Source organism: Pelodiscus sinensis, chromosome 7, assembly GCF_049634645.1.
Source record: "Pelodiscus sinensis isolate JC-2024 chromosome 7, ASM4963464v1, whole genome shotgun sequence".
NCBI lineage: Eukaryota > Metazoa > Chordata > Testudines > Trionychidae > Pelodiscus > Pelodiscus sinensis.
Genome location: NC_134717.1, coordinates 8,308,180 through 8,329,410, shown reverse-complemented (window position 1 = coordinate 8,329,410; position 21,231 = coordinate 8,308,180). Strand labels below are relative to the sequence as shown.

General features: G+C 45.3%; 2 protein-coding genes across 3 annotated transcripts in view; one reads left to right on the top strand and one right to left on the bottom strand.

Moving 5' to 3' along the window:
* Positions 1 to 5,411: 5,411 nt before the first annotated feature.
* EAF2 (ELL associated factor 2) lies at positions 5,412 to 20,999 on the bottom strand. Its single transcript, XM_075933106.1, has 6 exons — positions 20,699 to 20,999; positions 15,489 to 15,583; positions 14,753 to 14,889; positions 13,128 to 13,273; positions 10,834 to 11,100; positions 5,412 to 6,222 (listed from the first exon to the last, which is right to left on the bottom strand). Exons 1-6 carry the CDS (start codon positions 20,862 to 20,864, stop codon positions 6,176 to 6,178), a joined length of 858 nt encoding a protein of 285 aa, XP_075789221.1. The 5' UTR covers positions 20,865 to 20,999; the 3' UTR covers positions 5,412 to 6,175.
* Positions 19,217 to 21,231, top strand: part of IQCB1 (IQ motif containing B1) — a 37,442-nt gene continuing 35,427 nt past the window's right edge. Inside the window, exon 1 of one of the 2 annotated variants that reach the window (XM_075933102.1) lies at positions 19,217 to 19,819. In XM_075933102.1, coding sequence (XP_075789217.1) covers positions 19,783 to 19,819 — 37 coding nt within the window. In that variant the 5' untranslated portion in view covers positions 19,217 to 19,782. Of the gene's footprint in view, positions 19,820 to 20,914; positions 21,194 to 21,231 lie in introns of those variants that run through there. The other variant, XM_075933105.1, reaches the window with a different exon arrangement.

Here is a 21,231-nt window from a genome sequence, read left to right as displayed (position 1 = left end):
ACTTGTATTGGAGTTGTGCCCTCAGAGTCTCACATCACACTGTGCTAGGTACAGTACAATACCCCAAAACAGTCTCTGTCCCCAAAGACCCTACATTCTCAAGAACACACGCTGCAAACTAGAAGTTAGGTTAACCCTGTAATAAAGTTTTCTGGTCCATGGGCTCTTTGGTCTGGTAATATCTGTGGTCCTGTTGGATTAGTCTGTCACAGATGTTGCCAGTCCAGAGAGTGCTGGACCAGAGGGCTCCAGTGGCTAGGAACGGGGGCCAGCTAGGAATCTGGCAGCAGAGGGTCCGGCAGCCCAGCTAGGGAGAGAAAGGAGGTAGGAAAGTGGAGCTGGTCTGGCAACCAGAGGGCCATTGGCTGGAACCGGGCTGGAGAGCTGGGAGCCAAGCTGGTACAGTAGGCAGGGGGCAGAGAGCCCAACCACAGCTGGCAGCAGATCCCAGTGGCTGGGCTGGCAGCAGGATCAGCAGCCATGAGGGGAACCCAGACTGGAGGCCAGGGAGAGCCTGAAGGCCAGCATCAGAGGGGCCAGAATTGACCACCCTGGGTGCAAACTCCTTTGTTCATGGTACAAGTTGGATCTCCCTGGTCAGGCACCCTCAGGACCTGACCAGTCCCGAAAAATCTCAAGACTCAAAAACATTGAAGTGAATAGGATTACTTACATGGCAAAGTTAAGCAGGTGCATAAGTGCTTGTAGAATCAAACGCTGTGGTATAAAGTAACTGAGCTATTACAAGCCAATAAAAATTGCGGTATAAATATAATGTATATCAAGGCAATGAGCTTTAAAAGTAACTCCTCCCACTCTTTGTTTTTGCTGCATACACTAGAAATACCAGTTGTAACAGTTGAACCAGACAATCTACTCCAGGCTAAGCAGTTACCTTGGGCACGCCTACCCAGGGAGCCACTACATGGGGCCATGTCTCTACCTGCTGTACTAGAGATCAATCTTCTTGCATTCGATTTAGAGGATCTAGTAAAGACCTGCTCAGTCAAATGCTGAGGGCACCCCCGATAGGCGGTGGTACTCCTCTCACTTGCAAGGAGTAAAAGAAGCTGACGGGCTCTTTTGCTCCTGTTGACCTCCCACTGTAAAGATTGGCTTAAGGTACATCAACTCCAGCTATGTTATTTACATCACTTGAGTTGTGTACCTTAAGCTGACCTTCCGAGTCTAGTATAGACCTGGCCTGACCATGAAGACTAATGTTTGCTGTAGTGTGGCCAAAGTTTCTTAGTTTGATATTTTTCAGTAAATGGATAGCAGCTCTTAGCCCACGCAACTAACATTCAACCACAGCCAGTCCACTTTCATACAACCAGAGAAATTAGCTTATTTTGGCGTGAAGGGTGAAGATGATGGAAGGTGGCAGTGCACAAAAAATGTTGGGAGGGGACAAGAGAATCTGCCTTCATTTCTAGCTGCCTGCAGCTTGGGCTCATCATTGATCTCCTTTTCATTCTCCCTTTCTGCTTCAGGCTGATGCAGAGCCAGCCCTGATGGTCTACTGCTCTTCTTTAACTGTCATCTCAGATCAGCTGACCCGAGCTAGCAGCTTTCATTCACAGCAGTTGCCAGAGAGCACACACTTCTGTATTGCCAATATTGCAAAATATTCCTCAAAGGACATTTCTTTTAAATAAGCAAGGAGGGTTAGAGTCGCTGGGGACTCACCTACGACTGAACACAGTGGAGAAGTGCAAACCTCATTGTTCAGGTCAGGTTCTTCTCTCGGCCAAAGATGAAGAACTAGAAAGCTGCACGTGATCTATGGCAACTGAAAGAAAGCCACCTTTATGACTCAGTTCTCCTTGACTGTCTTGCCCCCTTCTCATCACATTCCCAGTCATCATACACACTCTTCCCCCAATGTGATTTGCCTTGTTTTGGTCCTGGAACATTCCAGGATTGAGAGAAACACAAGATGGCCATAACACTGCTGTCCCCTGAAGACAGTTTCCCTTCTTCTGGCCACTTAGCAACCCTTTTTTCCCTCGAGTAAATCCAGAACCCTCTCCAGCTTGTCTTCCCCTTCCCCCTTATGCCAGGATTTACTATCATTCAAGATATACTTACACTATATCTGGGAACAAGCCTCCCACCCGAGGTCCATGGCTTGTGTTGCAGAGCTCATGCTACTGCACTGAACAGAGCTGTGTAGACATTGAAGCTTGCACCAGACCTCAGCTGTCAAGGCCCCCCTGCTCCAAACTCCAGCTTGAGCCACATTTACCACTTGTTTTAGCACAATAGAGCAAGCCCAACAAATGCAAGTCTGTTGACCTGTGCTGGGAGACTCACTGGCCAATGTAGTGTAGACATGCCCTCTGTTTTTGTAAGATGTGTGATGAAGGCTTCTCAGCGTAAGGATCATGGGTTATCTTCTTTTCAACAATCTTAACCCACTTCACAAACTTCAGTGTACTGTACAAATAGAGAAAGACCACTACCGCTATCTAGGGAAGGCCAAGAAGATGAGCAATATATGATCTAATAAAGGAGCAAAGGAGGATAAAATTAGGTAGGGAGAGAGAAAAGTTCAGTGCAAGAAAATGTTGCTACTAATTCTTAAGCTTCTGCTGGCAACAGCAGAAGAAAATTTGTAAGAAGGGGGCCTACATAGGACTCCTTAGCGATCCTGCCACAGAGCACCCACAAGTTGATACTTGCTCCCAACAATTTAAGACCCCTACACTAAATAAGCTCTATGGTGTATATGAAGGGAATGTGCATGTCACCTCACAAGTCTAGACTTACATATGGAATTTTACCCTATTATGTAGTCATGGAGCTATGATGAAAGAGCGAGTCACCTCAGCCTGACAAACAAGAAGAGATTTGATTTAATTTGATTTGTCTTGTCAAAGTATATTCCACAGGCATTTGCTATATTTTACTTGGTTAGCTCCAAGGATAGTTTTGTAGATAGAGAGTGGGATTACAGAATTTTCAGTGCTTTTAAAGAAGTTGTTCAACATGCCGTGAACACATTCATCTATAACAACAATGGACATGCAGATTCTTCTCTCTACTTCAGATAAGATACAATAGCAGTCACTGATAACACTCATGGCACATGCTATGAGAAATGATCAGAACACAGCATCAGTATTGTAATCACTGAATCAACTGTTTATAGTATTTCCCTGCCTGGAGTTTCTAGTGGGAATCTATATATTTTGCAACTCAGATAAACAGTGCAAATCATCTGCCATTCTAAAATATGTGGTTCTTTTGGCCTTATAATGTACAAATGTGTAGGATACCAGTATGGAGATTCTTTCTTTACTAGCCAATAAGCCCGTCATAAAACGGGATTTTCAGGTCTTCTCTCCTGAGCTCTCTCGCTCGGTCTCTCTCTCTCTCCCCCTACTGCCTTCCCCCCTCTCTCTCAGCTTTCCTCCACCTCCTGCCTCTCTCTCCATCTCTTTCTCTTCTCCCCCTCCTGCCTCTCACTCTCCCTTACTCTTCTCCTCCTCCTCCTGCCTCTCTCTTCTCCGTCTCTCCCCACCCCCTTTCCCCTTCCCTCCCGCCGTGGCGCTTGGCTGAGTGTTGCCTGCTCAACCGGGCTGCTGCGAGGGAGGGGGACGGGGCGGTGACGTACACGGCCGGGACCGTGTACATCACTGTCCTCCCTTACCCTCCTACCCTGGGGGAGCCCAAGCAGCCTCTTACGCTGCTGGCAGCCCGGCTGAGGGGCGCAGCACTCAGCTGAGTGCCACAGAGGGAGGGGAAGGGGGGCGGTGATGTACATGGCCCCGCCCCCAGGCTGCATAAGTCACCACCGCGCCCCCTTCCCCTCCCTCCATGGCAGCTCGGCTGAATGTTGCGCACTCAGCCAGGCCGCAATGTACACAGTCAGGGAGTGGGGCTGTCTACATCACCCCCCCCCCCGGCAGCCCAGCTGAGGGGCGCACCACTCAGTGCCCTGGCCATGTACATCACTGCCCCTCCCCCTTCTTGTCCCACCGGGACTCAGCTGAGCAGCACAGCGCCAGCGCCACTCAGCTGGGCTGCGGCTGGGGAGCAAACGGCCATTTGGGGTCCAGCTGTGGCCAGTGGCTGCACCCCCCCCATCACCACCAGGTCTGCTTCCCGCCCCCCTCCTCCCGTCCAGCCCCCCGGCCCTCCGGACACTCCCCCGCCAGCACTGCTTCCCTCCTCCATTCCTCCGGGCACCCCCATCCTCTCCTACAGCCCCTGATCCCCCCCAGCTCTGCTTCCCACCTCCCTTCCAGCCAGCCCCACCCCCTCCCCCTCTCTGCATGGCACCCCGCCCCTCTTCCCCTCCCTGCGTGGCACGCTGCAGCGCTTCCAGCTGAGCGTTGCTCCCGCCGGGCCCCAGTGGGGGAGCAAGCAGTGGCAAGAGGCCCTTTGGGGTTCGTGCTCTCCACGCATGGCATGCTACGGCGCTCAGTTGGGCCCTGGCAGGGGAGCAAGCGGCCCTTTGGGGTCTGGCTGCGGCCAGTGGCTGCACCCTGACCCCCCAACCAGGTCTGCTTCCTGCCTCCCTCCCTCCAGGTCTGCTTGCCGCCGCTTGCTCCCCTGCCAGGGCTGGCGGGAGCGCCGCTCAGCTGGGAGTGCCGCAGCGCGCCATGCAGGGAGGGGAAGGGGGCGGGGCTGGCCAGAACGGGGGTGGAAAGCAGAGCTGGGGGGGGGAGATTGGAGGCTGTGGGGCTGGAGGGGAGGATGGGGGGGGGCTGGAGAAAAGGGGAAGGGAAGCAGTGCTGGGGGGGGGGGGGAGGTGTCCAGGGGGCCATGGGGCTGACCAAACCACCGCGGAGGGAGGTGTAACATCAGTGTTACAGACTCACAGACACTCTGCACTTGAAAGGGAATCCTCTGAACTGTCATTCATGTTAAAATTCGACACTTGCCAACAAGGACTTAACAAGAATTTGAACTCTCTCACCCATTACTAAGACAGTTTCCCCAATTATCACCTGTAATACCATTAACTCACAAACATCCCACTCTCCCTACCTTTAATATCATCAATTCACAGACACTTACCTTCCTTCCTCCCCCTTCCCACCCCCCCGCATCCCCCTTCTGTTCTGCAATGTGATTTGTCCTTTTCATATTTGTTCATTTTTTTAATTGTATCCTTTGGTATATATGGTTGTGACTACTTTCTTCCACTATTTGATCTGAGGAAGTGGGTCTGGCCCACGAAAGCTCATCATCTAATAAACCATTTTGTTAGTCTTTAAAGTGCTACATTGTCCTGCATTTTGCTTGGGCTACTATATGATGTTGTTTTGTACCCATTTTAGACTTCATACTCACTTGTATCACCTCTCTCTAATTTACATGTTCGCTCACTTGAAAGGCTACTACATAGAGAAAATGCAGTCCATGTTACCTCTTGTTAAAGATTCACACAATCAGTAGAATTAAAATTATAAATATTGCTTTATTAAATTAATTTTATCAAACTCCTAGAAAGGAATTATAGGATTTCAGTTCCAGAAACTAAATGAAGGAAACTCATTGCTGTCTTTGCAATTATGTAAATACAGATAGGAAGAGGCTGTAAGGAGTCCAACTGCTCTGAGTAAAGGCAGGGAAAAAGACAAGTTCCCTTAAGAAACACAAGGCTCAGAAATATAAAAAGTCCTAGAATACAATTAGACTAATAATTCAGTGATGGGATGTAAACTGTAACTGCGTATTATTCAGCAGTTTCCTTACAGTCCTGAACTATGAACAGAATAAAAATGTAGCTTACACAGCAGATCTCCTCCCTCTCCAAAAGAAAAGTAACATAAAAAGTTAAAAGAAGGCATTAAACTGTAAGGAAACTTGCCTCCATAAATATTAGAAATTCCCCCATTCCCATATCTATTATATAAAGTAACGAGCTGTTATAAATCAGATTCAAGTACGACAGGTGGTTGAGGCAAAATCCAGAATCTGTTCATAAGAACTGATACTGTAATACAGTAATTTGGAAGAGACAAGCAAGTACCAGAGCAGTGATCATACATCAGTGCTGCAGTACCATAGATGTGATGTGCCAGGAGAAAACTAAGATATGTCTGTTTCCAAAAATTGAGGACATTCATTTCACTCTTGGGTAATCTAATCTTAGTGCAAAATAGATGCTATGACAGCTTTAGCAAAGAGAGGTGATGCATCTTTAAGGCCAAAATCTTGTTCAGTCATCACTGTCGCTTCCAGATTCACTCAACTGCAAGTCATTTCCTAGAAAAGAAGATAAAGTCAGTTGAATGGAACTCACACAATAACTATCTTTCCAGCAAGAAAAGTTCTTTTTTTTTTTAAACCCATCCAGTATTTTCTAGTAGGAATTAAACACCAAAACATTTGGTAATGTAAACACTCATCTGTTATCTTAACTATTGAAGTGGTAATCTTACTTATGTGACCTTTGAAAGCCATGCACTGCTCACACTCAACCCACCTGTTGGTGTATGGGAATTAGTGCAAGAAGGCCAGAGGACTAGCTAGCTGCCCCACCCACCTTTTGATACTTTATCAGCAGAAAGGTGCTGGGGAATACCGTTTCATTTAATAAAAAACAAAACAGGATACAAGTTATTGGTGTTTGCAGGAATCTAAATGCCTCTTGGATCTGTTTGAGAGCAAAGTAGTATCCAAGAGGAAAACACGTTGTTTGACGCACCTTAAAAAAACAAAAAACAAACAAAAAAGCCACCACAGGTTGTGGAGCAAGACGGCAAACAAAAGATCAAAGGAAATATTTACGTATACTGTCACTGAAAAATTAATGGGAGTTATTTTTAAATGGGGCACAAGAAAAGTGATTATCCTGTGCTTGCAACAGCTGTCTACCTAGCACCAAGTAAGTTTCCCTGCTATTTTTTCCCTCCATTTGACAGTTTCCTCTACCACTTTTCTCCACCATCTTCCACACAGGATGAAGTTAAAGGGGTGTTGTCAACAGTAAATCTGCATTTTTTATAAATGAGTTGGATGCAATTTCAGATACTGCATAAGTTCCTCTAGTCCCCTGCCAAATTGGTAGTTATACAATTGCATTTTCCTTTATTAAAAAATGAAACAAGGAAAGAATCTCTCTCCTGTTGTTACTGGGTGAAATGCTAGACAAATAAGAAAGCACCTAATGAAACCAACTACACACAAAATACTGTCAAATGCTCCTAACTTTGTCAATTACTGCAATCTTCAGTATTACTTAAGAGGCAAGATGAGAACCAGGGGACAGTATAAAGTGGGAGAAAGCAGATATGGATGGACCTCCAGATTGGCAGGTCAAGGTCAATGTAGGTCAAGAGTGACTGAAGCTGATGGAGTTCCCTAAAACACAAAGCTTTGTGTTTACACTTCTGTTGTTTTGCACCCTATCCTCAGTTAGCTTTCTCTCTGGAAATGGATACAGGATGGTCCTTTACAGGAGAGCAGCGAACAGCCTGCCTGTGTCAGTCTATGGATGTTAAATTTAGATTAACTAATCGAACAGTTGATGGGATTTTCATTGACTATCTGATGAATCTATAAGGGCACCTCCTTCTCTGAACTGTAGCAAAAGCCCTGCCAGCAGTTGCTACAGTTCAAAAGTGGAAGCCCCGCAGGGAGCGCAGGGCCAGCAGGGGACTGGCCTCGCGCTCTCTGCGTTGCCTCAGCCTTTGAAATGTACAAAAGCCCTGACTGGGCTCGTGCACATTCCAAAAGGAAGCCCCACAGGGAGTGTGGGACCAGCTGGGGACTTCCCCACTGGCCCCTCGCTCCCTGCAGGGCTTCCTTTTGAAATGTACAAGAGCCCTACTGGAGCTCTTGTTCATTTCAAAAGCAGAATCGCAGCAGAAGCGGCACAAGTGGATACCCCACTTCCACCGTTTCCTGCTGTGCCTCTACCTCTGCTGCCCCCTGCGGAGATGATGCTGGGGGGATAGAGGCAGCAAGGGGCAGGAAGCGAGTAGTCACATCACTAGTCGACTATCCGATAAGCTTATGCTTATCAGATAGTCAACCAGTTGCTTACATCCCTATGTCAGTCCCAAAGTTTTTAGCACCTTTCCTGCTTAGAGTATCAAAAGGTGGGTGGGGAAGCTAACTCGTCTGCTGTGTCCCACTTGCATTAATTCACACACACACACACACACACACACACACACACACACACACACTGAAACAGGTGGGTTGAGTGTGAGCAATGCATGGCTTTCAAAGGTCACAATTGATGTGACCTCAAACTACCACGGTGTGCTTGTAAACTGCACAGGTGGAGCCTCTGGAGTGCAGGAGGAGAACCGCTGCAGAGCCATGCTCCTCACTGCAGCCAGTGTGCAGTGCCTTTTCATCTCAGATCATTCTTCTCTTTTGGTGCACCTAACACTGCAAAGACATTTGTGGGGGCCAGAGTCGGTACACATCTGCAGAGCTGCTTAAAGCGTTAAATGGGTAATTCTGGATTAGAGCTAAATTCTATGCAGGTTTATAGCTAAGCCAGCCCAAAGTTTTAGATGGCTCACAAGGGTCAGAGGATTCACCCCCCTTGCAGCAGAACTCTAAAGTCCCACAGGGACAGTGGGCTCCTTGTGCGGTTTTGGTATTGCTGCAAGTTTAAGATAGTGTGTTTCACTATGACAGTTTTAACTGATGCCATCAGCCACCTGTACTTGGACATAAATCTTTCAATGGGAGCTTTGCCAGCTGTGAACCAGCCATTAGTCACTAAGACAGTTCATTTTATTCTCAAAAGTGTTTTCTATAAATGTGTGTAGAATAACACGTTTGAAAATACTTCCATGTCTGAGTGAAGGGACTGAGGTATATGGAACTTTCTAAATATAGGCTTCATCTAACAAGCAGCGTATTTACTTTAGGCCATCAAAGTTAAACCAAAAAAGTTTAGCCCCCTTGCATAACCATTGAATGTTTTCGGACTACTCTTTTTTCTGTGAAGGTGATATGTGAAAATAAGGCTTTAAATAGAAAACTGATTGTAAGCTTAGCTATGTCTCCACAATATACAACTGTAACTACGTCATTACCAATTTTAATTCTTTGTATTAGTGAAACAAAAGGGGACATACTGTGTATGACATTTTCAGTATAACCAGCGTAAACTGTCCAAAAACTTCAGTGTACATTATCACTAAATTAGGGCCTATAATCAAGTTTTTCCAAATTTGGAGCCTGCCATTAGGAATCCAATTAAAAAATGTGGCTTGTTTTCAAAGGCAACATCAATAGCAGCAGCGGGTACTCATCAGTTCTGAAAAGTTAGACCATGTTTTGTTTGTTTGGTGCTAAGTGAAGACTTTTACGTAGGACAGTCTTGCTTGCTGCTGTTCAAACCAGTGACGTGCCTCTTTCTGGGCAACAATATGTATTTAAAAATCCCAGTCGTACTTTAAATATCGTAAGTTTGTCATAATTGTAATAATCTCCTATCCCTTCAACATGGAAAAAGGTAAGAAAAATTCTCTCTTCCCTACATACATAGAAGGGGATTGGTACCTTAGAAAAGACTCTATGAATCACAAGATTTCTGAGTGGATTAGGACAGTGGCTCTAAACCTTTCTAGACTACTGTACCCCTATCAGGACTCTGATTTGTCTTGCATACCCCCAAAGTTCACCTCAAATAACTACTTGCTTACAAAATCAGATATATGAATACAGACATGTCCTAGCACACTACTACTGAGAAATTGATTACTCATTTTTACCATGCAATTATAAACTAAATCGATGAATCTGAATACAAATATTGTACATACATTTCAATATGTACTCATATGCAGAAGGGAATAACCAAGTCATTGTCTGCATGAAATTTTAGTTTGTACTGAATTCACCAGTGCTTTTTACGTAGCCTGTTATAAAACCAAGCAAATATCTAGATCTGGGTGGGGAACCTAAGGCTCACCTGGATCTGGCCCCGAGGCTTGGAGCTCCCCCTCAGCATTGGGGAACCTGTGCTGGTGCTCCAGCCCCCCACTGATCTCCTTGTGGGCTGAAGCACACAAAATCACCTAGCCTGGGTTCAACTGATTTTTCTGTGGGTCAGTGGCCCCTGACCCAAAAAAGGCTCCCCAACCCTGATCTAGATCAAGGGCTCTCAAATGTAATTGCATCAGGGCCCCTCTTCTGACAAGAAAAATTACTACATGACCCCAGGAAGGAGGGGGGGGGGACAGAAGCCTGAGCCTGCCCTCAGTTGGGTGGCCAAAGAGAGTATGAGCCTCACTGCCCAATGTGGGGAATACAGGGGAGGCAAAATAGAAGCCCAAGGGCTTCAGCTCCAAACAATAAGATTTGGGATTCAGCGTCAACCCAAGACCCCAACAAGTCTAATAACACCCCTAGCGAGACCCACACTGAGAACCACTAATCTAGATGAGCTGATATACTCCCTGGGTGACCTCTGCGTATCCCCAAAGGTTTGTATACCCCTGGCTGAGAACTGCTGGATTAGGATAACTCCCTTTTGTAAGTGAGTATTATCAGAACAATATTATTCCAGTATCATCTATTCAGGAAATTACACTTGCATGTTTTGGGAGTGCCAAAGCAATTCAAGCATTTTCAAGTCACATTACTGCCCTACAGTCCCAGTACATGCAATTGTGAGGAAGCCAGTATGGCCTATGACATATTAAATTGCATCAGCTTTAATTTAATATTCTTGCTGATCAAGTAACTTTTAGCCCAACTTCTAATTCAGAATAAGCAAACAAACCCCGGCATCTCTTCCCACGATTTTAAATTACAAAAGAGAGATAGTTAGAGTCTATGGTTTCCTTTTAGGTTTCTGAAGCTTGAGATTGTTCTTTTTTTAGTGCACTGTCTTTTTGTACTTACTTAGTGTATTCATCATATGGCCACCACGCTCTTGTGATTTGTTATGACTGGCATCCATGTCAGGGGTGGCCTGTTGTGGTATGGCAGACATGGTAGGCTGTGGTTGCAAGCAAGGCATTGACATAGGGAGAGAAGGCCTAGCCCCTTCATCTTCTGAATCACTAGAACTATTTTCACTGCTGGATGAAGACGACGATGAACTTCTTGATTCAGATGAACTGTCAGAGCTACTCATCTGGTCCATGACGCTAGCCTCTGCCTTTAGCTCTGAAAATACGATGCAGAATAACTGAGAAACAAAGCAAGATAAGTCTCCTGGTTTAAAGGAGATGGTAACAAGGGAAGTGCTGCACAAGCGACTAGAGTGAATGTCACAATATTATTACAAGTCGAGTGATTAAACTGAAAGACACAAGATCCAGGAGTAAAGTGTAAAGTACAAGCAACTTGATCACCTTACTTGTACGCTATACTCTTCTCCTCCACTCTTTGCAGTCTTATTTTTAGGCCATACGCTTTTCAGAGCAGAGATGTATTAGGGTTCAGATAAGGCTGGCAGCCAAGGTGCCCCTACACTCCAGTGGGCAGCAAACCCTAACTCGTCCTTAATATCTGCCTCTGATTAGCAAGTTTAATTTTTTCAGGTTTTGTTTAACAGATGTCTTACAGGAGTCAATAACTCAAGTTAGAATCAAGGGACAAATAGTGAAAAAAGGAACTGGTCAGTGGAACATCTGATGGTGCAGCAGCGATGGATAGCAGCAATTTTGGCATTATAACCAACATGTACATGTTTGTCTCAACATTCATTGTTCTCAATCCCAAATTAAGCTTTGTGGGATACATGGAGTGATTGCCCATATTTTAAAATTATGCAGCAGTTTCATTAAATCTTTGTTGAATCTTTTTATAGAACTAGGGAAAATTTAGAACAGCTCACAGGAAACCATCCAGACCCCAGCACATAATTTACTGTGGCCAAACAAATAAACCTCATTGGCAGCATATAGGGACAGAGCTTTGGGATATGTTAGTCTTGGTGACTCATTCAGAACAGGTTTTAAACAAAACAAACAGACCATGGAGAAAAATTCTCAGGTTTCTCATGCACTTGAGCACCACTTCATTTCTTTTGCAACCTTTGGTATTTTTAAATTGCCTTTTTGTGAAGTAAGACTCTCTGGTCAAAATTTGTCTAAACCAGAAAGAAAGGCACCTGCATAACGAGAGAGATCTGGAAAAAAGCTGTTTAAAAGAAACCAGAGCACCCTTAAGAGCCAATATCAATTCAGAATAATGAAACTACCACCTGTTAACATTCAAATAGCAAGTGATTAACACTGCTTTTCTTCCCCATCCACTAAAAAAAAAAAAGTGAGTCTCCTTCAAAATTAAATACAAAGATTCCTACCAAAGTAAAGTCTCCCCAAAGCACAAGAATATGATTTATATTATTTGGGGAGAATGTGGAGTCTCCCCAAAGCACAAGTTCTCAAGAATGAGACTTATATAAATGTTCAGTTGTCTCTTATCAGAGGGGTAGCTGTGTTAGGTGCCACAGGACTTCTTGCCGCTTTTGCAGATTCAAACTTATAGACTAACAGAAGTGTTGGGGCATAAGCTTTCGTGGGCAAAGACCCACTTCGTCAGAGTCTTATTTGCATGCATCTGACAAAGTGGGTCTTTGCCCACGAAAGCTTATGCTCCAACACTTCTGTTAGTCTATAAGGTGCCACAGGACTCCTCGCCGCTTTTGCAGTTGTCTCTTAACCCTACAGGGAACCACTTCGCAAGTCTGATCTGATTTTGAAAAGTAGGTTGCTGTTTGAATCACGGATTAGATTTACATGATAATGAGTCTATACAAAAGTAACGTTTTATTTAAAAAAAACTAATGCATTTTAACCAACGATTTGTTGTACACAAAAGGCAAAGAATGAGGAAGGACAGGTTGAGTGAGGAAGTGGGGGATTGGCTAGCATGGCTTCAGTGCCACAACCCTACAATTGAGCCGGTATCTTAGGGTAGCAGCAGTGGCAGGACTCAATGAGAAGGAAAGCAACGCTAATTGTGACCGTCAAAAGATCTGACTCTCAATCCTAAATGGTTTCATATACTGTTGAATTACTACTCTCCTCAAAACAACCACTAAACTTTAAAGGACACTGCCTAGGTAACAGCTTCCAGTGTGCACCTCATTCAAAACCCTCATTCATGACTCTCTACCTGGCTTTTTCTTTGTAATGTTGGTCTGCACAATTTATGAAACAGTAAGTGATACAGTTGTAGTTTACCTCTCTCGATGTCGTCCATTGGAGAAGATGGAGACATCTTTTCTTTTGGTGGAGAATTTTTAACATTGTTTGGAGTCTTATTGGCATTTCGCATTTGCTGCTGTTGCTGCTCAATACGAGACTGAACTTTACTGCTTCCTTCAGCTCTGTACGACAGAGTGAAACATTTCAATTGATTCCAGAGAACAATATTTAAACAAAATAAAAACACACACTACTCTGAGCTCTGTGTTAAGCTATCCATTATGGTTTCCTTCAATGTATTGCTAGTGTTTTACATTTCTAACACAGTGACAACGGTTCCCAAACTTTTGAATAAAGTGACTCACCAATTGCATTTTGTATTTTTTGTGACCCAGTATTACCTATATGTACCCTCCGTCCCAGCACACCACAACCCCCCCGCTATTCCTGGCTGGGTGCAGCCCAGTACGGCCTCAGAAGAAGGAAGTCTGGAGTACAAGCTGACCCCACACTCATGCTGCAGTGGTGACTTCTGTCTTGTGGGACCAGAACTGGCTACCCACTCCTGGCACATGCGATCACAGCACTGCTCAAGTTTGGCCTGATGTCCTTTCCCTCACCATCAGACTTCCCCTCTAGACCAGGCTGGGAGAGGTGTATATCTGCCTAGGCAAGGGCACAGTGATAGGTTGCCATATCCAAGGCTAGATTAACATATCTTGGGACCCACTATTTGGAAAACACTGCAATGCTACAGTGATATATAGCAACATATAGGGACAAGGAGTAGTGTTATTTTGATGTACAAGGTTCATTGATGCCATTTGCAGTGGCCTTTTAACTGCCCATCCTCTACTATGCTGTTTCACATTTTCCTCAGTCATCCATTAACACTTCATTAGAATTCTGGTAGAAGGGAGTTATATGTGGACAAAGCATCAGAATGTGCATTAATGGGAATTACATAATCAGTATCACAAGAATTGGTCCTCAAAATTTTGCTAAAGTCTTTCACAAAAATTTAAGCTATTTTATTTACATAGTTCAAAGTCAGAAACATCAGCCAAACCATTTCATATGTATAGCAAAAAGCAGTTTTCCAAGCTTACTATGAGAAAACAATTATTGTCTCTTGCAAGGATATGCAATGTTTCTATTTAAAACCCATCCCTACCAGCCTTGACTTGAAAGCTATAAAGTCCTTTTTTTTTCCCTCAGAAAAATAATGACATACTTTTTCATTCCATTGAACATGGGTAGGTTTTTGTAAGGATCATGTTTGAAAAAAAGTTTAATTTTGCTAAAATCTAAGAATAGTTGGTATGTATCCTAAAATAGATTTTCAGCTATTTCTAAAGGTTTGTCTCCATGGTGTGTTGGTACACACCAGCTAGAGTATAAATTCTAATGAACAACTATGACATGCACTAATTGGCCACATGGTCCCTGCTGGCACACACTAAAAGTTTTCTGTGTGCTGATATATTCCTGTTTCAAAACTATACTAAATGAATGTGCACATGTCTACGTGTGCATTAACTGGCAAACAAGGTGGTGTGCAGTAGAATATATACCCCACCTGATGTGAACCAAAATACCATGTCCTATACCATTTTCATAATGAGTTAGAGACACGGCAGTTTCTTGTATCAATCACCTACCTGGTTTTTTTCACAGTGATATTACTGCTAAGTTTTTCCAGTCGACATTCTCCAGTGTCATGATTGATAATTAAGATACATTCCTTTAGATAAGGTTTCTTGGAGCCCTTGAAAACTGTTACTGGTGGAGTTGAACCCTATTTCAATTGGAAAAATATCTAATTAGCATTATACATATAAGTCTATTGAAATGTAAACAGAGAATAAGCCTTTACAGTAATTAAAAATTCATTGTAACTAATCATTTATAGCCTTTTTAAATTTGTTGCTAATTCAGGTGAAACTCAGATTCATAATAACTAAGGGTGAAATCCTGGTCCCGCTGCAGTCACTAGAAATGTTGCCATTGACTACAGCATAGCCTCAATTTCACCCAGCCAGTTAGAAATAAACTGGTAGTCTCAGTCCAGTTTCTAACAGATAGGCACACATGATAAAAGTACCATCAAAAACTTTAACCCTTGTCGACAATATCAGAAAAGCAGTCTGGGATTACAGGAGACTGAATTTTCCTCAGAAACGGTGCCCTCCCACCACTTTGAGTGTTGCACAGCAGCCAATGTCTGAGCTGTACTTGTTTTACAGACAGAGAAGTTTAGGGCTGTCAAATACAACATATTTGAAATGTGAAACATTCCTATACTCAACATATCCGCTGATTCAGTAAGAAAAGCCTTTCCTTTTGAAAGTACTTCCTAATGATAATTAGTACTTCCTAATGATAATCAGCCCTCACCTCAATGTTTGGCAGTGTTATTGTCACCTGTTCACCTTTGCCAACTTCAAGGTCTCCTTCAGAGGATGTATCAATAGATGCAGGTTTGAAGTCATCTACAAGTTAAAAAAAAACACGAACAACCTGATTTTCATGAGTCCCTTAAATACTGACACACGCATCATAAAATCTAAAGGTGGTGAGTTTGGGGGACACTTAAAATCAACAACTCAGTATCTTCACTAGTGCAGCATCCACCATTCCCTTAGCAGATTTTTCCACTAGGCACAGACCCTCTCAGTCAAGGAGGTTTTCCTGATATTCAACCTAAATTTTATTAAGTGTTGGTGTTAGAGCTCTTCAAAAAAATAATCAAAATAAAAATCTTTCAATAAGGAAAGTTTCTTCTGTTTACCTCACATTAAAAAAGGCCAAATCAGTTTGCTGATACTTGAAGAAAACAATTACCACAGAATTACTTTGGGGTTGAGAAAATTTCAGCCCAAAAAAATGAAAGTAGACTTGAAATACATATGCAGTCCTAACTATAGCATGCTCTTATTTTATTAACAACATCCAAGACAAAATCATACACACTAGATCTCTTTTACTATCCATCTTTCTTAGAAGCCCAACGATGTCTCCATTTGTGCTAGGATTTTCCCTCTTTGCATATTTCAAAGAGCTGGAAAATTAGAGTTGAACATTAGTTTGTTTCATTAAAGTTGGCAGCCCTGCTAACACAGCTAGCATAATTTATTGCCAATGTCCTAAACAAGCTCCAACAGTCTCAAGCTTCGGCTAGCAGCATTTTACAGACCTAAGCATCAAAGTTCTGGTGCTTCTTGTGGTAGGAATGAGACTATGTGTGTCCTCATTGGGTGCTACTGCATAACTAGCACTTTGGGTCACCTTTCCAGAAATGGGTGACTAAATAAATGTCCAGTTTACCTGCTCACAAGAAGTGTAATAGCTAAGAGTACAATAATAAATATTAGAGAAAAATATGAATGTGAGATGAATTTAATGTTAATAAATGCCAAGTAATGAATATTGGAAAACACAATCCAAACTATACATATTAAGTGATGGGGACTAAATTAGCAGTTACTACTCTAGAGAGAGATCTTGGAATCTCTGTGGATAGTTCTCTGAAAACATCCACTCAATGTACAGCAAATTCAAAAAAAGAAAACAATGTTAGGAATCACTAAGAATGGTATAGAGAGTAAGACAGAGAATATTTTATTGCATCTGTATAAATACATGGTATGCCCTCATCTTGAATACTGAGTAGAGATGTGGTCACCTCATCTTTAAAAAAAAATAAAAAATAAAAATATCTTGGCACTGAAAAAAGTCCAGAAAACAACAACGATGAGGGTTATGGAATGGCTGCTATATAAGAGATTAATAAGACTGGGACTTTTCAGAGCTGCTAGTGGGATTCCACAGCCGCAGCAGAGCCTAAAGTTAAAATGGTTAAATGAATAACCATTTTATTTACTCCTTCCATAAGACAAGAACTAGGGATCACCAAATGAAATTAATAAGTAGCAGGTTTAATACAAACACAATGAAGTACTTCATCACACAATGCACAGTCAATCTGTGTAACTCCTTGCAAGAGGATGTTGCGAAGGCTACAACAGGATTCAAAAAAGAATTAGATAAATTTCTGGACAAAAGGTCCATCAATAACTATTTGCCAGGATGGACAGGATTGATGTCCCTAGCCTTTGTCTGTCAAAAGCTGGGAATGGGTGACAGAAGATGGATCACTTGATGATTCCCTGCTCTGTTCATTCCCCCATGGCACCTAGCATTGGCCACTATCAGAAGACAGGATACTTGGCTAGACGGACCTTTGTTCTGACCTAGTATGGCCGTTGTTCTATTCTTATGGCTCTTCTGTTTATTTTGCACATTTGAACTCAGTGTTGCTAACTTTCTTGTGTCCCCCCCCCCCCCCCCCCACACACACACAGGATGACAAGGAAGAGAAAAATTTTGAAACAGAAAAAAGGGATTATAAAACCATAATAGTCAGCAGGAAAATGTATGGGCAGTGGATTACTAGAGCCTATTTTTACTTTTTGTTTAAGCACTGAACAGATTGCAAGTTACAACACCCCTTTAAATCCACTCACAGTATTAGGTTTCTCTTACAACCGCCTCCCCAAAGATGTGGCCACTTTTATAAATATGATTCATTTTGCTCATAGAATACACAATATCCATTTTATCTCACTTTATGAGAGCACTTTTGATAATCTCCAGAGAACACGTGAGATACCGAACCTTGGGGATCATTCCATAAATAATGAGACTGCAGAACAAAAGCTGCAGCCCTAAATTACCAGAACCTTAATCCTAACAGCATTTGTCTCCTAGATACCTTCAGAATCTGTGAGAACACACCTCCCAGGATAGTAGTTATTATGCACTCAGGAAGGGCACACTAGCTTTGAGAGCAATATTGCTTTTAATCTTGGATTGTTGTAAGCCCTGCCATCGCTAAGGGCAGGGTTTCAGCCCAAACTCAAGATTTATGTAGCATTGTGCCAAGACACTGTTGTTTCCCAAAACGTACCTTAATGCCTGATACGTGATTTTAGTATCCAGAAAAGGAAGTAATAGATGAAGAACGCAGGCACTGTGAGAACTTCACCCCAAACTTCACTCGCAACGCACCTGCTCATTAGCTTAACTCTGAGTCGACTGTGAACAATAACTTCAACTGCGGAAAATTCTATGGTTTTATATCCAAGTAATTAGATTAGTATTTGAGAAACGTAGGTTCAATTCCCAGCTCTGCCACAGACTCCCTGTATGACCTCATGAAATCCACTTCATCTTTCTGGGTCTCAATTCTACATCTCATGGTTGTATGTTAAATCCCTTTCTCTCTTTCTTTTATCATCTTTTTAGACTTTAGGAATTGTTTCTTATCAAATGTCTATATAATATCTACCTCAGTAGAGTCCTGGTATTAGTGAGAGGTTCTAGGTTGGGGTGAGGAACCTTTTTCCTATCTGGGGTCACTGACCCACAGAGGAAAAAAAAAAGTTGGGGAACACACAAAAGCCCCATGGGGAGGGGAGGATGGAGGCCAGGAGCTTCCCCTAGGCTCTGGGGTGAGAAATAAAGGATTCAGAGTGCATAACAGGACTCCAGGCTGGGACAGGGTTGAGGTGTGGGTTGTGGCTGAGGCTTGGGATACAGGAGAGGGCTCTGGGCTGGAGTCAAGGGGTTTGTAGTAGGAATGTTAGCAAGTAGTCGACTACTCAAGGATTATCAGGTAGCTGAGTGGAGTACTTGACTACTTGCTCCCCCCCTTGCTGCCTTTATCAGAGGCGGCGGGGGGCAGGATAGGGGAGGCTGCTCCAGCAGCAGCCGCCCCTGTTCACGGTGGCCGGGATTGGCTGCAGCCAAGGGCTATTGCTGGAGATGCCCCTGCCCATGGCCAGCCCTGGCCACCGCAAACAGGGGCTGCTGGACTCTGCGTGAGCCAGGACCAAACAGTCCCAGCTCACGCTGGTCCGAGACGCTGCTCCTCTGCATTTTAAATGTAGTAAGAGTCCGGCGACTCTTATTACACTTAAAAAGCAGAGCTGCAGTGTGGTTGGCTGCCAGAGCTGACACAAGTCAGGACTACTCAGTCCTGACTCCAGCAGGCACCAGGAGCTACCCCCGCTGCAGCTCTGAAAATCGGTCCATTATCGACAGATCGTGTAGTTGATACAAATTGTATCAACTACACGATTAGCCAGATCACCATTTAACATCCTTAGTGGGACTGTAGGAGGGGGTGCAGGCTCTTGGGGAATGGAGCAGGAGGTTGAGGATGGAAGGACTTTTGGGATCAGGCTCCAGAAGGGAGTTCGGGTGCAGGAGAGATTTCAGAGTGTGGGTTCCCCACCAGCAGCCTCAATGACTTGATCTCCTCAACTCCTGATCTACTCTATCTTCACCTTCATCCTCTCATTCTTCACAGGCTCATTCTCACAACAGGAAAATGCCAGGGTAAAGGAAATTAAAAAAACCCTTAAGCCTGCACCCTCCCCCACCACCTGCCTCTCCATCTACTGCCACATCTCTCAACCCAAAGGAGGAGCCACCTGCAACCACTATCTCAATTACATCTCCTTCAACTCCATCTGCCAGCCTAAAGAGCACTTGTACAACATAAGTACGGAGACGGACAGGTTACAGGCTGTCCATAAGGGTGCTGGTTTCCTCTGAGGTGTGACTAGCCAGGAAGTGACATGTCTGAAGGGATGCTGACCTCCCCTGCAGTGTGACCAACCGAGTAATGCCAGGCCCAGGGCAGAGGGGGTTACAGGTGTGTGGTGAGTATGACCAACCAGTCTGTGCCATACCCTGAGGGAAGGGAAGGGAGTTCTGAGGGAAGGGAAGGGAGTTATAGAAGTGGTGGGGGAATTCAGTTTTCTCCTGGGGCGTGACCAGCCAGCTGGTGCCATGCCCCAGGGAATATGACTGAGGTGCTGAGAGAATTCTGATCTTTCCTAGAGTGTGACCAGCCAGGCAGCCCAGTGCCCTGGAGGGAGTCACAGAGGTGGATGGGGGAATTCTGATCCCCCTGGGGGTGCAACCAGACAGGCAGTGCCGTGCCCCCAGGGGAAGGGAGAAGAGCCGCGGGCGTGCTGAGGAATTCAGCTCTCTCCTGGAGCATGACCAGCCAAGCAGTGCCATGCCCAGGGACGTGGGGGTTGATACAGGAGTGCTGGTGGATTCCAATCTTTCATGGGGTGTGACCAGCCAAGCAGCGCAGTGCCCGAGGGAGGACACAGGGTGCTGGGGATCCCAAGTGCCGGGGGATGTGATCGGCCAAGCGATGCCAGATACAAGTGTGTGTGTGTGTGGGGGGGGGTATCCACAGGGATGCCAGGAGGATGCTGATCGTCTCTGGGCTGTGGCCAGCCAGGAGCTGTGGTATCCCAGGACAGGGAGAAATCACGGGGATGCCATGCCAGGGGGACTGGGAGCAGCCAGGCGGTGCTGGGGGGGGCGGTCACAGAGGTGCCAGGGGACCAGGTGTGTAGGGAGGTCACGGGAGAGCCCCAGGGCTGTGACCTGCCAGGTGAGGGGGGGGGGGGGGCTGAGGGGAGGCGGGGGGGCGCTGACCATGCGAGGCCCACGGAGGGGGGCGACTCACTCCGGGGGGGGCCATGCCCCCACCGCCCAGACCCGCCCGCCCGCGCACTCACAGCGGACCGTGTGGAAGGCGCAGCGCGGCTGCTTCTCGAAGCTCTCGCCCAGCTTCAGCGCGCGCTCCTTGGGGTCGAAGAGCTGCGGGGCCGCGCCGTTCATAGCGGCTCCCCGCGCCGCCTCACACCATCGGCTCCCCGCGCAGCCCACGCCGCCGCGGAACATGCCCTCTCCGCCGGGGGGGGGGCGCCACGCCCACCCGGCCCCCTGACTGGAGGCTGCTCGTCCTGGCTCCGCCCGCGCCAGGGGGCGGGGTCGCAACTGCGACCGGTACCGCCCACCCAGTCCCCCTACTGGCTGCTGCTTCTTAGCTCCGCCCTTCTCGTGCTTTCGTCACTCGAAGGCGGGCCGAAGCCGCGCAGGCGCGGTCGCGAGGAGTCCGTCTGCCGGAGGCCGTTGTCACAGAGGGACGGTTGGGGTGGGAGCCGGTTTCGCAGCTCCCTTTTCCGAGCGGTTGGCCTCCGGACGTGGATATGCAAATCACAGCCGCAGGGGTACGCTGCGGTTGGCTAAAGGCCTCTGTGACCTCATA